Here is a 13,932-nt window from a genome sequence, read left to right as displayed (position 1 = left end):
GATCAACACACAGAAATTGGCCAAGAGTTGTCATCCTTGATATGCTACCTGATATACTTGAAGTTGAGCTGTGTAGTACAAATCTAAATGAAAACGATACTTGAAGGCGAACAGTCATAAGCAGAAAATCAAGTATGGATGAATATTCGTAGTCGTCCCGCTTCCCGAGCCCTAGTTGATTGGCCGAAGTAGCAAGAGGTCACTTTCACACTTGCCCCGACCTGCCAATCGCAAATTCTAGTGCTCAATATCTTGTTCGCGCGTACATCAAACTTAAACACAGATTGATATTTTACGAGTATTTACAGCCCTTTCTGCAACAATCGTCATCATCACAGAGACAATGTCAACGATGGAAAATAATCTGGGAGCTGAAGCGGATACCTCATCCCGGAAAGCAAAGTTGAACTACGATTTATGGTGCATGATCTTCGACGAGGTGAGAGAGCCAGCTCAGCACAATTGCTCGTCATGTTGATAAGTCTTCAGGTACTGGAAAAAGCTAAAGGAAATCCGCTACTGTTCCCGGGGCAGTGGTTCGAGCCTGACCTCATCAAATGGTTGAGAGATCTACGATTGGTGTCCAAAGATTTCAGTCAAATTTTGACACCATTCGCGTACGAGACTGTCGAGCTGAGGAGATGCCAAATCCCGCGCAGAGATCTATTCGGGATTGTTGTCTCGTGTTCGGATTTTCAAGTAAGGATCACGAATACTTCTGTTGATCCACGGATGTCCGAGCGCATATAGCTGATCTCATCACAGAAAAACCTTTCACAATTCACAAAGATCATGGTTCTCGAAGTCAGTATCAATCAGAACTATTTGTCTTCTCTGGTCAAACTCATGGCTGAATGTGAAAGCCTGAGAGGAGTCATGTAAGAACGTCTCATCTGTGTCTGTAGCCGTTTCTAATTATATCAGATTCAAAACAGAAGATCTTCCTGGGTCCCCTGTAGCAGAGTTCATGTCCAAAATCCTAGAGGGTTTCTTGAGAAAGAGCATGCTCTACAGGATATGGTACGACCAAGGTTATTGCAAGATCCGATCAGACAATGTATCTAACCATATCCTCCCCCTCCCGAAGAACAAAGGAGCTTTTCCCAAGAAGATCCGAAACAAGAAAAGGGAATCCATCTTACCGAAAGAAGAAGGTGAACCAAGAGCTCTTCAATTACTTCGACACCCTGATAACCGAGCCTTCTCCAACTCCGAACAATTCTCATACCGCTTCCCTGCCGTTACACATCTGTCTCTAATTCGTTATCCTTGGATCCATTCGGCTTCGACATATAACAATGTTTGGAATTTCTCGAAGTTGGAACAATTGGATCTCGCTGAGATGAATCTCCTTCGGTTTTTTGAGATCGTATGCGCTAAAGATTTTGAGAATCTTCACTCACTCTGCCTTCGGGTTTATCTCGACGAGAGATCCAGAGATATTGGGATGTCTGTAGGCTCAGCTAGAGCAGCTCTCAGGGCGATCAAAAAGTTGAAAATGCTGTGGATTGATCACGAACGATGGGCCTCTATTTTCCCGCCAATTCTTATTTGCGAGATTGGCAGCAGTCTCCAGTGGCTCGCCCTACATGATAGGACTGGTCCAGTCAATCGGAGATCAATGTCGGTGAAAGATTTGTGGAACATTCGTGTTCACTGTCCAAGCATTTATTGTCTTCAAATCGACTGGCCATGGAACTCCAACAAATCTGAGGTAAAGCCCCACTTTAACGCTTTCCGACCCTCATCAAACTATAGAGTAACGGATTTATCCATATTCTTTGTTGACTTTATAATCCTTAGCAACATAAATTCCTCGAAGAGGTATGCCGATTCGTGGAGTTACGAGTGCTCGTATTCGCCACAGCAGCCGACCCATTCGAATTTGCTGCAGTTGAAGCTGAAGCCAAGACCACATACGAAAGTCAAGCTCTCGGTCAATACTATGAGTACGTGAGGCCTTCTAAAAAGCCTAGCCTGAGTCCAGAATACCGAGCAACTTCTCGACAAATTGTGGGCTTCCTCCATGAACATAAATATGGCAAACCTCTCGAATTTGTGTCCATCGACCAAAAACTTGAATACCATGCAAATACAACTTCATTGTAGGAAAGGTTTTACTATGGTTAATTGGGTTTCAAGACAATCATTGAGTTAATTTGGATTTGTATGGCCGGAACTCAGAGAATATTGTCATCACGGACTTCTGCTAGGCATCGTAGGGGATTTTACCTTGAATGTAAAAACTCTACGTCACTACCTAAATGATTTCACGTTTTAAAACCTTGAGCTTGTCTTCTCTACCAGAAGTGGCAAGCTTCGATTCAAGATCATGTCATGATGTGAAAGTCGTAGTGATATTCAATGCTATAATTTTGTTCGCTCTGGTGCCATTATATGTAGCACCCTGCAAATGAAAAGAACTCACAGGCTGATGTCGTTTCTTTGGGACTACTCAATCTCGATTGCAGACCAAAATGGGTATCATTCCCTACAGTACTCGCACTGTCTTCTATTTAGGGTTCTTAGCCTTGAAGAAGAGCCACTCTAATGCTTGCCAAAGCTATATTTCTTCCCCAATGCTCAATTATTCCGGATGGTTTACTTCACTAACTGACTGCCCCGGCATGATCCGATCAGAAGAGATACTGTAGCAGCAGATGCGTGGGATCGGGCTTCCACGTTCATTACTCTGCAGAAAAACACATGAGGATCGTTGCGTTTTCGTGGTTGGTCATATCGCTGTTAATCTCGAGGCCATCGATATTGAATTTCGTGATGCACATATTCAACAATCTCATGCACCTTTTCAAATTGGTATATCGTCTCGAGAAAAGACCAGCGTCTCCAACAGCCCAGCCACTCCTTCGCGGGGCTTCAAGCTGAGCTGGCTAACTTGAATCGGCTGGCGAGGAGTAGGAAGGCTGAGTTTCCGGATCTTTTGGCGAGGCTAAGGAAGGCTGGCATATATTTTGGCGAGGAGTAGGAAGGCTAAGCAGGCTGGCCCTAAATGCGATTTTCAAGGATTTAAACGAGATTAAAGTCCGATTTTAATTTCCGAACTAGCCACCTTTTCGGCTGGCTGAGCTGGCTGATCACTTTTTACTGGCGAGGAGAAGGAAGGCGGAGATTAAAAAATCACTGGCGAGGAGGAGGAAGGCGGCGGCGGGCTGAGGAAGGCTGTTTCTTGGCTGGGCTGTTGGAGACGCTGGAAAAGACAGCTGTTCAGAAACCATTAAATTGTGGCTTTTATACAGGTTATCAAGTCAAGTTACCTCATCTTTGTCGACAGCAAAATCAGGGTCGAGAGTTCTGGGCAGCAAAATTTGATAACTCCTGAAATAATCGACAGAGATAGTGTGGATATTGTGACGAGTTCGGGCCTCACCATCATTTAGCTCTAGCTTCTTTAGACTGCCTCCAAGTGTCCAGATCCAGTCTGCTCTAAAAGAGTACGGAGCTGTACAAACCTTAGATTGTTGCTAAGCTGACCGATATTGACCTATGGTTCTCTATCCTTGACACCTGTATGAAAGTAGTGTCACGTCGAACTCCTTACCCTGGTAAGGTCACGTGGGTTGGTATGGTGAATGAAGTAAGATAAGGCAATGATATTGTAGTTAGGAAAACTTAATCAAGTTGAGCACAAAGCTCCTATCTAATGGCAGAAATGCCAGTCCTATATAGTCGCTACTCGCAAGGTATGCAAGACGTGCAAGACATCTTGCATGTCGCGCGCGCTTTGCTAGCTATCTAGCAGAGCTTGCAGTCACGTGACACTAGTCTCGTGACCCACTGGTCGCTCATTCCTCCATCCAATAAGCCGTCTGGTTGTTTACCCCACTAAACAACCAATGGTTCCGTATGTCCCCTGGGCCCCTACGTGCTCTGGGATACGCACGCCCAGGATCCCTCTGTATCCTGGGACACCGCAGGGTCCCGGGAACGTGATCGTGACAAGTAGGCCGCAATGGCAACTACCAAAGGTTCGAGCTAGCTCTCAAGCGCATGCTGAAAATGACAAGTGAGTACATCTCTCAGACCCTATTTACTCCTTACATGTTACTCTATCGACATTATCAGTTCACGGAGGAAAATGAAAGCGCTTCATTCAAGTTGCACCATCCAGACCAGCAAATCCCAAATCGGTCTGACCAAGTCATTGATGTCTATGAACAAGCGCAAGGTTTCGTAAGACCCGGATAGCTAACATCAACGAGGTCACAGACAGGAACAAACATGAAGATCCGGCAAGCATTTACGGTAAGCGCGAAAATTATTGCCCACATGTGATAATAGAACCAGTTTCCTACCTACCTCTGTTGGAAGCGAAATTAAGCGAAGCTAAAAAGGGGTACGTTTTGTAATGATTCGAAAGACATTTCAAGACCAGTGATACACTTTGAAATATATCAGACGAGAGCCATAAACAAACCACTGACTTGGAATAAGCCTCTTGGAAGCCATGGTCATTTATGATCACGGATTGTACCTACATGGCTGTAGGATATTGGCAGTCACGTGAAGCACGCTAAACCTAGAACTAACGAGACTACGTGTGAGGAAGATCCTTTTCTGCCTCTCTCCAGCTCAGAATACCTTGCCAATGCAATCTCATACAGTAGCCGAGGATAGTCTTCCTCAAGCTTTGCTTTAATAATGAGGTAGGGACCAAGCCTGAAGTTGTATTAGATTGTTGTCAATGAGTAGTTCCTTAGCCTAGAAAGAAACCTTATTACAGTAATCTTATCAACCCCGTATACGAACCAGTGAGTTTCTTCACGCAAAGGCCTCTGAAAGCTGGGTCAAGAGCTACGCACCTTGCAGCAATTCCGATTAAATCGTTCAGAGATCTAAGACTTTGAATTAGAGTCTTATATGGTTATTATGTGACAAGCACTGAAGTATCTACCTTTTCATCTTATACATTGAGATGGAAGGTGAACGCTAGTCCTAAAAGATAGCGCGCATAATAACATTTGCGCTTTGTTCAACTCAAATGCTTGATCATATTGAGTGCAGCATCTTGCTTCGACTAACACTTTCCCAAACCCTCAACGTATTTCTCAGCGAACTTCTCCATTAATCCTCAACATAATTGCCGGCGGGTACGCAAGTATTTCAAACTCTGTCGTCATGACTTCTACACCGCGCTTGCCACCCTCTATCTTGACAATGATCGTTGCAGAGGTGAGCAAATATGCGCTCGGCCAAAGTCCAACAACTGATTTGCCCCAGCTCGCTACTGAGAGAGACGAGCATATAGATGCCTCCCTGAAGGCTGAGCCTAACTCCAGCTTGCAGTCAAGTAACTGGATCGACATGCACCGTCAACCCTCCATTGAGTGGACTCGACTGTTCTCTGACCTCCGCCTTGTGTCCCGGACATTCAATGAGGTAGTCACCCCTGCTGCGTATGAAATCATGAATATATCCGACGCATACATGGATGATAACTCAAGCAAATGGATTAAGGTAGCGTTGTACACTTTCAGGAAACAAAGTCCACACATCTGCTGACCCTTACCAGAAAAATATTGCGTCCTCCAGCCGCATTCTGCAACTTCCCCATGAACCGGAGATTCTGTACCGACAGCAGACTCTTGGCTTGCTATCTCAATGCAAGAAACTCAAGCATATACAGTAGGTTTCCAGCATGGCATCTCATTCTCTCAGGCTGACATTAAGTTAGATGGAGGGCTGCAGATACCTCTCTGGGACTTTGGGGCTCAGAACCACCAAAGACGTCTTATCTCCAGTCCCAGGAGCTCGCATCAGATTATCTCGAGATTTTCTTGCAAGTCACACCCGAGGCAAAAGCATATCGATTCGGTCTATCTGAAGAGTGGTTAGTGATTTCCGATCTTGGTACCATGAGCGAAAGCCTTGATAGAGTATATCGAGAATTTGTGTCGGACTTTTCTGAAGACGAGGCTTCCGAAATTCTGGACCATTTTTTTTATTCGAAAGAAATTCACATGTCTCCTGTCTCTACAGACTTCCCGGCCCGTGTCCTTGACCTTCTATTTCTGGTCGGAGAACACAAGTATCCAACAGGCTATGGAGCGTCCGAAGTCATATTTCCACCAACGCGGACTCTTATCGTCAAATGCGGTGGGCTATCATCGCAATTTGATTTTATAAAATCGGTGGATTTCGCAGAACTTCGAACCCTTATTCTTGTGTTGAACTTTACAATGCCACTAGTTAATATCCGGGACTGGGATCTCTACGGGCGGAAGAAGGTCTTGGGAAAGCTCCTCGTCACAATGACCAAGCTTGAGAGACTGGCTATCACGTTCGTTAAGAACCAGTACAAGATGGCCCCTTTAGATGGCATTGCAGGCCTTGGTGCGACATTGCGCAAGCTTTCAATTCGAAGCCGTGGACGATGTGATCGACAGCAACCCAATGTTCAGGATTTGGTTGCAATTCTAACGGCCTGTCCTAAAATCACAGATTTGACGATGGATCTTTACCTTGAAGAATCTACCGTAAGTTCATTTGAACACATTGAACAACAGCATACTGACTCATCAAAAGGACTGTGCGAAGCTTTTACAGCAGCTTCCATGCTTTCACCAGTTGCAGATTCTCATCCTTCATTCCTCGATATGGCCGAAATCTTGCACAAGCCGACTGGACTACGATTTCAATACGGCTGAAGGAATAATGAAAACACTCCACGAGGAAAAGCAAGGTGTCCCCTTCACCATGATTACCATTAAACTCAAAGAATCTTCCTCTAACGACGGGAAAACCCGTACTTTCCACTCTTCGATGACTCCTGTGGGGGTTTATCGGCAATGGGGAAGCAAAGAGATATTTGAAGAGGGCTTCGAGGACTCGGATGATGAGGAGTTGGTGGCAAGTGGTTCTGGAGCCAAATAAGAGACATAATGTACACCCAGATTGTGAACATTTGGTTACGAAAACAGGGTTGGGGGTTGGAGGAACTTGGATAGTGTGAAGCCGTGGGACGGACTTCACTTGGTGAAATAGAATACCTTATAGATTAGTGGGCTTGATTGCTGGTGTCGTGGTATAAATCACAATCCTGCTCTTTGCAAGCGTAACATTTCTGAGTGCGTGGAAGTTCTCCTAGGAAACGAAAACTTCGTAATATACTCAAATTCTTTCTGCAGCTCTAATATCTATTGATAAGTCAGTAAATATGTTCCCAGCACTGATTTGCTTGTACATCTTTGAGATAAACTTTGACATAATCTCAAACATGGCTCGTGTTCACATGGAGGGCCGTAAGCTTTTACATGTACAGACTCTTTCATTCTTCTCCAACACTATCGTTAGACTATGGTACACTTTTCTAAAATCATACACTGCAATGGGTATCAGAACAGCCATGAAAACGCCATAGCAAATGCAACACATGCCCAAAGCTTCTCGAATCCAACAAACACAGTTTCGTCTACACCTTCAGTCCTTAGCTGGTGTGCTTGCCTCTTCAGCATCGCTGCTGCCACCGTCTCTCCTAACAAGGTTTGGAAAGATCGTGGCTGAATCCACGTCATCCATATCCGGTACATCGCTCAAGTCACTCTCGTCATCTGCACTATCGTGCACACTTCCCCTCTCGCTTTCCTGATCGTCGTGTCTCTCTTCTTGCTCTTCTTGGTCTCCTTGTTCATTGTCTTGTTGTACAGAAGGCGCCTCGACTCGCGGCGTAGAAACACTGGCGCTTCTCTGCTTTTGGTCCTGCTCTGCATTGGATCCCAAAATCAACGATGGTGATGGCTCCGATATTCTTGGCCTCGAAGTCGACGGTGCAATTAGACGTGGGATATCCGGAATGCGGCTGACAGCTAGCTCAGCTCGCTTTAAGACATCTCGTCTGCTGATCCCCGTCTTGCGTGGTCGTGATGCCTCTGAGCCTGCGACAGTCAAAGGTACGGATATCTGTGTACCATTCATGTCCATGACGAGGTTATTGAGACTCATGGGACCCATGGCTCTGACAGCTGCAGCTCCTGGAGATGCGGATGCTCCGTCCGTCTGCGCAGCATGCAGAGAAGATGGTTCCGGACCTGGGATGTTTTTCGCAACTTGGGTGTAAAGCACTGCCCAAGCATCATTGATCAGATCATCAATTGGTGGTGGCTTCATCAACCCAGCATTAAGCTTTTTGAGCTCACTGGATTCCCGAAGAGCTTCAAGAGCTGGATGTTGCACATTTGGATCAGCGGTCCATGTGCCGAGACGATCACAAAGGATCTCGAATTCTTCATGAGAAACGTTCTTGAAGACGTCGTCCATGCTTGGAGGGATGTTCGAAGTGCGGCGGATCATCTTGAGGTAGGTATTGCAGGCTTCAGACCAGACTTTCTCGAAACGATGGAAGTCGTTGCCTTTCTTGCGCACACGTTTGACCAGAGCTTCCATATTCGGCTTATCGTTTGTGATCCACAGTAGCTTTGTCATGTAATGGACATAACGCTCCATATAGACGCAATGTCTGCCAGGACGTTCTGCATCTGGCTTCCAAACCATAACATGCATAGTCTTCGTGAAGATGGACTCGCGGAATTCGTGCTTGGCCGCTTGAGCTTGAACATAATCTGGATTGTTCTCGTCGAACAAGATGTTGGCTGCTCTCGCAATCATACGATGGTGCCAATGTTGCTTATCGGAGTTTCGCAGATGACGTAGACTCTCAAGTACAAACGGCTCCCACTCTTCATAGTCAGCAATTGTGACATCTTCTCCTTTTCGGATGGCGAATGGCTGCTTCTGCAACAGGTCTGCGCCGGCCTGAGGTTCCAGAGCTCGCATGGTAACCAGCTTGTGGACGATAGAGACAAGCTTATAGTGAGGCTCAAGGACTGGTTCCTGGCGACTGTCTCGTGGCTTCGGAACATGTCTAATCGAATTGACAAATGCACGGAGTACTGCGTCCACGGAAGGTCTGGTTGCTCTGAGCTTTTCGTCCCACTCTTCGTCTGCTTTGCAGTACATCTTCCAAAGGCATTTGCCCAACATGAAATGGGCCCTGGGAATGTTAGTAGGTGGAACTTAACAAGAGGTACATACATACATCCAATTGTTTGGCTTATCTCTGAGTGACTCTCTGAAGAGCCTCCCAGCATATTTCCAAGCCCGATATCTGCTCAATTCTTCATGGAGAGGTTTCTTGTACATGCCAGTGGACCCACTCATGTGCTTCTCATACTCATCGGTCCAGAAGGCTTCCATCCCAAAAGGCTCACGCGAAGATGAGTAGATACGCATGCCAAAGTCGTAATACATCTCAGAAAGTTTTTCAGCGGTAGCGAATGAGTCGTCAGCATTGCGGACAGCTGTGGATAGTGCCATGACGTAGCAATGGATGGCGCTCCGCTGGGTTTTGGTGAGTTCCGCTCGATGATTGTTGATCTTGTCCGCGCTCCACAATACCTCCTCCTCGAGCTCGAAGTCGAAACATTGAGCTAGTCGATACCATGTTTCCCAGTGCTCAGCGGTGAACTGAAGTTGCAGCCTCAAGAAAGAAACGCCAACTCGAAGATCATCGGTCTGGGCACCTGGACCAAGTCGCTTTTGGGAGCGGAATTTGGTCAAGTTGATCATTCCTAGTAAGAAGTACCAGCCTTTGTCTGCAAGCGGAGTCTCTGGTGTTGTGACGGGAACCGAATCGACAAGAACTTGTCCCCGCCAGGCTTTGTACATATCCAAGGGCCGCAAAGATGTCTTCAAGTACTCTGTATAATTTCGAAGATTATGTAGCATATGTGGGGTAGACTTTGCCAGGCCCACAGCAGTCTGCATCTTTTCAATGGTTGGCCGTAATTCATGCTTTAGGAGATCTTTCATCGACATCCTGTTTGCGAGCACGATAATCTGGTCTGCAATGTTGAGAACAGTTCGTCTGTCGAGTGGCTCAGTTGGACATCCATGTTCTTCTAATTCGTACAAACCGACACCAAGACGAAGACCGAATAGATCGTACAGAACTTGACCAAGGTAGTCTTCCCACTTTTCGATGTGCTTGAAACGGGTCATCTCAACCTTCATCATCTTTAAGAAGATCTTGTTTGAGGCTTTGCAGGCTTTTCGCATACCTAACGCATAATGAACTAGAGCGAGATAGTCTGCAAGGTCATTGTCTGGAGTGGGGAACAATTCGTGATTCTGGGTCATTGCTTCCTTGATCAAGGTGTATTGCAGCGCCCAAGTCCGTACTTGCATTTCGCGCAGCTTATTGGTAAAGTTGGAGAAAGTCCCATTTTGGGCATAAGCAGGAGTTTGCGGGAGCGGGGTCATACCAATTCGAACCTCGTCATCAAATAACGAAGCAGCATGGAGGATTCGAGTAAGCTGGGCCAGGGCACTACAGGTAGACTTGATATGTCTTTCATCGATGATTTCAAAACATGCCGCAGCATCGTTGAGCGCTAGGGTCAATGCTTTGACAAGAAGGTCATCTAAGGCTTTGAACCAGGTTAGGAGTCTGCGGTGGCGATGGTCAGGCGGGAGATCCGCGTATTCAGACGATCTCAGCGCACCAACGATGACTTCGATACTCTTCAGGTTGCAGGACAAGACCTTGGTCGAGTATCCAATGCTACCATATGCTTCATTGAGTCTTTGCCATAGGAACAGGCGAAGGGAGGTGCTTCCGGTTTGTAAGAATTTCCACATCTCTCTCAAGGCAGCCGGAGTACTATCCATGCCATCGCTGACCTCCACGCCATTGACTACTTCTGTGTCAGGCACCGCACAAGCCGATTCGGGGTCTAGAACAGGCTCTAGAGTCTCAATGATAGCTAATGGATCTGAACGGTCGGTCTGGAAAAGGTTGAAGAAGAAGTCCATGGTAGTAAGCTTTGATACTTCCCGCTCGGCTGCTTCTGCTGAGATCTCGAGCATAACAGCATTGTTCTGAAGTTCAATCACCGGTTTACCAGACTCTTGCAGAAGGGCTTGTAAATCAGACCAGCAGAGTACCTTGTGTTCCCGTGAGACATTGTCTGCCATGGTAGCATAGAACACCGAAGCCCACAAATATCGAAGCGATAGATCATCGTTCGATGAAGTAGTCGTTCGGGACTGGACGACATCAGCCGCTAGATCTGCCCAGCGATCGAGTCTTTCCTTCGTAGTCAGTCGAGTCTCGAAAGGAACCACGCTGTTAGGGTTTGTAATTCGAGTGTAGATGTCGATATGTAGTTCGAACAGGCCTTCAACCATGTCTTCCAATTTCTGCAGATCAGAGGGAGATTTGGCTTGTTCGATTTCCGATTGGATCCGGTCAAAAACAGTAGAGTCTAAGAACGTAATAAGGCGCACTATCACGAACTTTAGTTGCTCTTGCCACAATGAGGTGTGATATGATGACATCAGAGTGCAAACAAATTCCCATACAATATCTTGCAAGGGCATCCAAGATGAGTCGACCTTCTCAACAAAGTCTGCGAGCCCTTCGCTCTCTCCGAGCATTGGGATATTGCTAAGCTTTTGAGGGCCGGTCTTGGAGTGTTCCAGGAAAGCGGCAAGACCAGCATTGGCACTATTAACAGAAGAGCCTAAGATTTCTGCCGCGTTGCTGTTGATGAATTCAGAAGCTTTGGCATCATCCCAGCTTCGAAGGATGTCTCGAAGGTCTCGTATCACGATATTGCCTGTGACTTCAGCTGCATCGGTCTTCTCGTCAGGCGACAGGACTTCTTGCAGCTCTGCCAAAGATCCCAGATCATCGACACTCAATTTCTGCAGCAAGCAGCCAACGAACTTGAAGGCATCTTCGTCTGCTCTTTCGAAGCTTTTCAGTTGCTCTGCATATTGAGTCGTGACATCAGCAGTACCGTCGGCAGTGCTGTCCCGATTGCGAATACGCTTACTGCGCTTTTGGGTGCTACTATCTTCCTCTGGTGTCTCTCGAATTCCAGCTGCCGACTGCGATCTCTTTCTTGTAGGTAAGGACACGCTCGACTGGCGCGGTTCTTGGGCTAATGGCACAGTAGTTGTTGTGGTAATAACCTCTACAGATTGTTCGTCCGACTTTCCAGTCACAGGAGTAGCGCTTGCCGCCTCACTCTCGGCCGTTGGTGATTCTGTGATAGGAGCGTCTTTCATCACTTGATCGTCCGTGTGGGCCAACTCGACTCCTAGCATCTGTTCAACATCTGGCGGCAGATTAATGACAAGACCGGTTGTTGAAATGTAATCTTCAGCACCACCCATTGTAGCCAAAAAAACATCACAAAGTTTGCTACCAAGAGAATGCCAGCTGCGCTCTGGAACTGCAACGATCTTCCGCTGCTCGGCAGCTTCAGGCTGATTTCCGTCCTCTTCTCCCCTATCAAGAAGCTTTGTTGAATCTGGAAGGAATGGGTAGGGGTCCATATGCTTCAATAGGAAATCGGGCATGGTCTTTCTCTTGAATGGGGCCATAATTGGATGTGACAGTGCGGTTTCATCTCCAAGGACGTCTAGATGCTCCTTCAATTGTTCACCTGCAAAGCCTTCTTCCAAAGCTGCAGGATCAAGTTCGGCAACTGTTGGATCGTCGTCAACTTCCACAGCCGCTTCCAAGCAGTATCTAGCAATTCTTCTGCTACCCAATGTCGCACCAATCCGAGCAGCGCGTCTCCATAATTCCGTATCTGATTCATCACTGGCAAGCGCAAGAGCGAAATTGTCGATCGCAGCCTGAACTTGGTAGTCCAAGGCAGGTTTAGGAAGAGGCTCTAATCGCAGACGACTCTTGACGCAGTCCAATATGAACTGGCCATGGTTCTTGTATGCAAGATATAAGATCTGAGGAAGAGTTTGGGCACCATCGACACCGCCAGCTCCAATGTCAAGACCTAAGGGGTAAGTATCGGTATATTCAAGTTCCGGATGCTTGTCGATTCGCCGAAATTCCGTCTCGCTCTCTGGGTATTTGAAGATTTCGGAGTTGAAAAGGGTTGTGTACGCTGCGGCAGCTTGGGGATAGGATGCAGGTCCTTGGGAATGTAGCTTGAGCGCAGCTTGATACAGCTTCAGGGCCTCCTCGATCTGCAGACGGTCAGTAATGAGCATGACTTCGCAGCAAGATGACCCACCTGTAATTCTTTAGTATTATCAACTTCATCGTCGATCTGATCGTCGGGCTCAATATTCAAGGCTGTAAAGCTTGCCTAATACTGTGTTAACAATGAAGTATATTGCGGATATCTGCAGAGTACTGACCATTGTGGGTGAGGTGGAGAGGGTTCAATCGAGTAGTAAGGCTGTAAAAAGCCAACGCGTCGCAAGACGTCTAAAGAGGGGTAGACGAACGCGTCTTGACCAGTTGATTTTCGAATTTCAAACCCCCGAGATTTCTGAGAGGACGTGGTCGTCTTGCGATTCCGATTCCGATTCCGAAGGCGTGTGTGCGGGCTCTGTTGGAGATTGCGACATTCGTAGATTGGTCTGCTGAAAGGAATAACGGAGATCAAGGTCCCATTCGCACGTTACTCGCTAGGAAGAGGGGTCAAAGAAAGGGTCGAGAGTAATGACTGGTGTTCCGCGCAAAAAAAAGTAAATTGACAGAATCATCTACAGAGCAGTAGTTTATTCTGCGGTTGACCATTGAAGCTATTCGAGACAGTTAATTCTGCCGCGGCGAAGGCGGTAAGTCATATACACTAATACTGATGGGGAAATTCTCAAACAGAGCTCCGACATGGTTTTCGCCTCTGAGCCTTGATTGATGTTGGGATTCAGCTATCATTGTCCAGAACCAAGTGGACTCGAATCTGACAAGTGATGTGGTCAGGAGATAAAACCGCAAGCAGACTGCATCATTCACTTGTGTTTCAAACGAGTTGACCGTCCACCTGGCTTTGGACTGGCCGACAAGCATGTTTATTCTTGCCTATTCCATACGAAACTACGAAACTACGACATGGAAATCTGGGGAATACTTGTAGTTCAAGGTTGAAACTTGTT

General features: G+C 46.7%; 3 protein-coding genes across 3 annotated transcripts; 2 read left to right on the top strand and 1 right to left on the bottom strand.

The window, feature by feature from the left end:
• Nucleotides 1-343: 343 nt before the first annotated feature.
• Nucleotides 344-2,109, top strand: LY89DRAFT_677817 (uncharacterized protein; the record flags this gene model as incomplete). The annotated part of the gene is made up of 5 exons (XM_018213706.1): nucleotides 344-439; nucleotides 490-699; nucleotides 766-878; nucleotides 925-1,714; nucleotides 1,804-2,109. The coding sequence occupies 5 exons, from the start codon at nucleotides 344-346 to the stop codon at nucleotides 2,107-2,109; spliced, it is 1,515 nt and encodes a 504-aa protein (XP_018061960.1).
• A 3,027-nt stretch (nucleotides 2,110-5,136) lies between these two features.
• Nucleotides 5,137-6,891, top strand: LY89DRAFT_677816 (uncharacterized protein; the record flags this gene model as incomplete). The annotated part of the gene is made up of 5 exons (XM_018213705.1): nucleotides 5,137-5,190; nucleotides 5,239-5,475; nucleotides 5,531-5,643; nucleotides 5,693-6,494; nucleotides 6,544-6,891. 5 exons carry the CDS (start codon nucleotides 5,137-5,139, stop codon nucleotides 6,889-6,891), a joined length of 1,554 nt encoding a protein of 517 aa, XP_018061959.1.
• Nucleotides 6,892-7,280: 389 nt separating this feature from the next.
• On the bottom strand, nucleotides 7,281-13,537 carry LY89DRAFT_631177 (uncharacterized protein). Its single transcript, XM_018211268.1, has 4 exons — nucleotides 13,189-13,537; nucleotides 13,062-13,136; nucleotides 9,053-13,014; nucleotides 7,281-9,007 (listed from the first exon to the last, which is right to left on the bottom strand). The coding sequence occupies exons 1-4, from the start codon at nucleotides 13,189-13,191 to the stop codon at nucleotides 7,438-7,440; spliced, it is 5,610 nt and encodes a 1,869-aa protein (XP_018061958.1). The 5' UTR covers nucleotides 13,192-13,537; the 3' UTR covers nucleotides 7,281-7,437.
• Between the last annotated feature and the right edge of the window lie 395 nt (nucleotides 13,538-13,932).

This window comes from Mollisia scopiformis (genome assembly GCF_001500285.1).
Source record: "Mollisia scopiformis unplaced genomic scaffold LY89scaffold_36, whole genome shotgun sequence".
Lineage (NCBI taxonomy): Eukaryota > Fungi > Ascomycota > Leotiomycetes > Helotiales > Mollisiaceae > Mollisia > Mollisia scopiformis.
The sequence above is the reverse complement of the archived record's forward strand: the minus strand, read 5'-3'. Positions and strand labels throughout refer to the sequence as shown.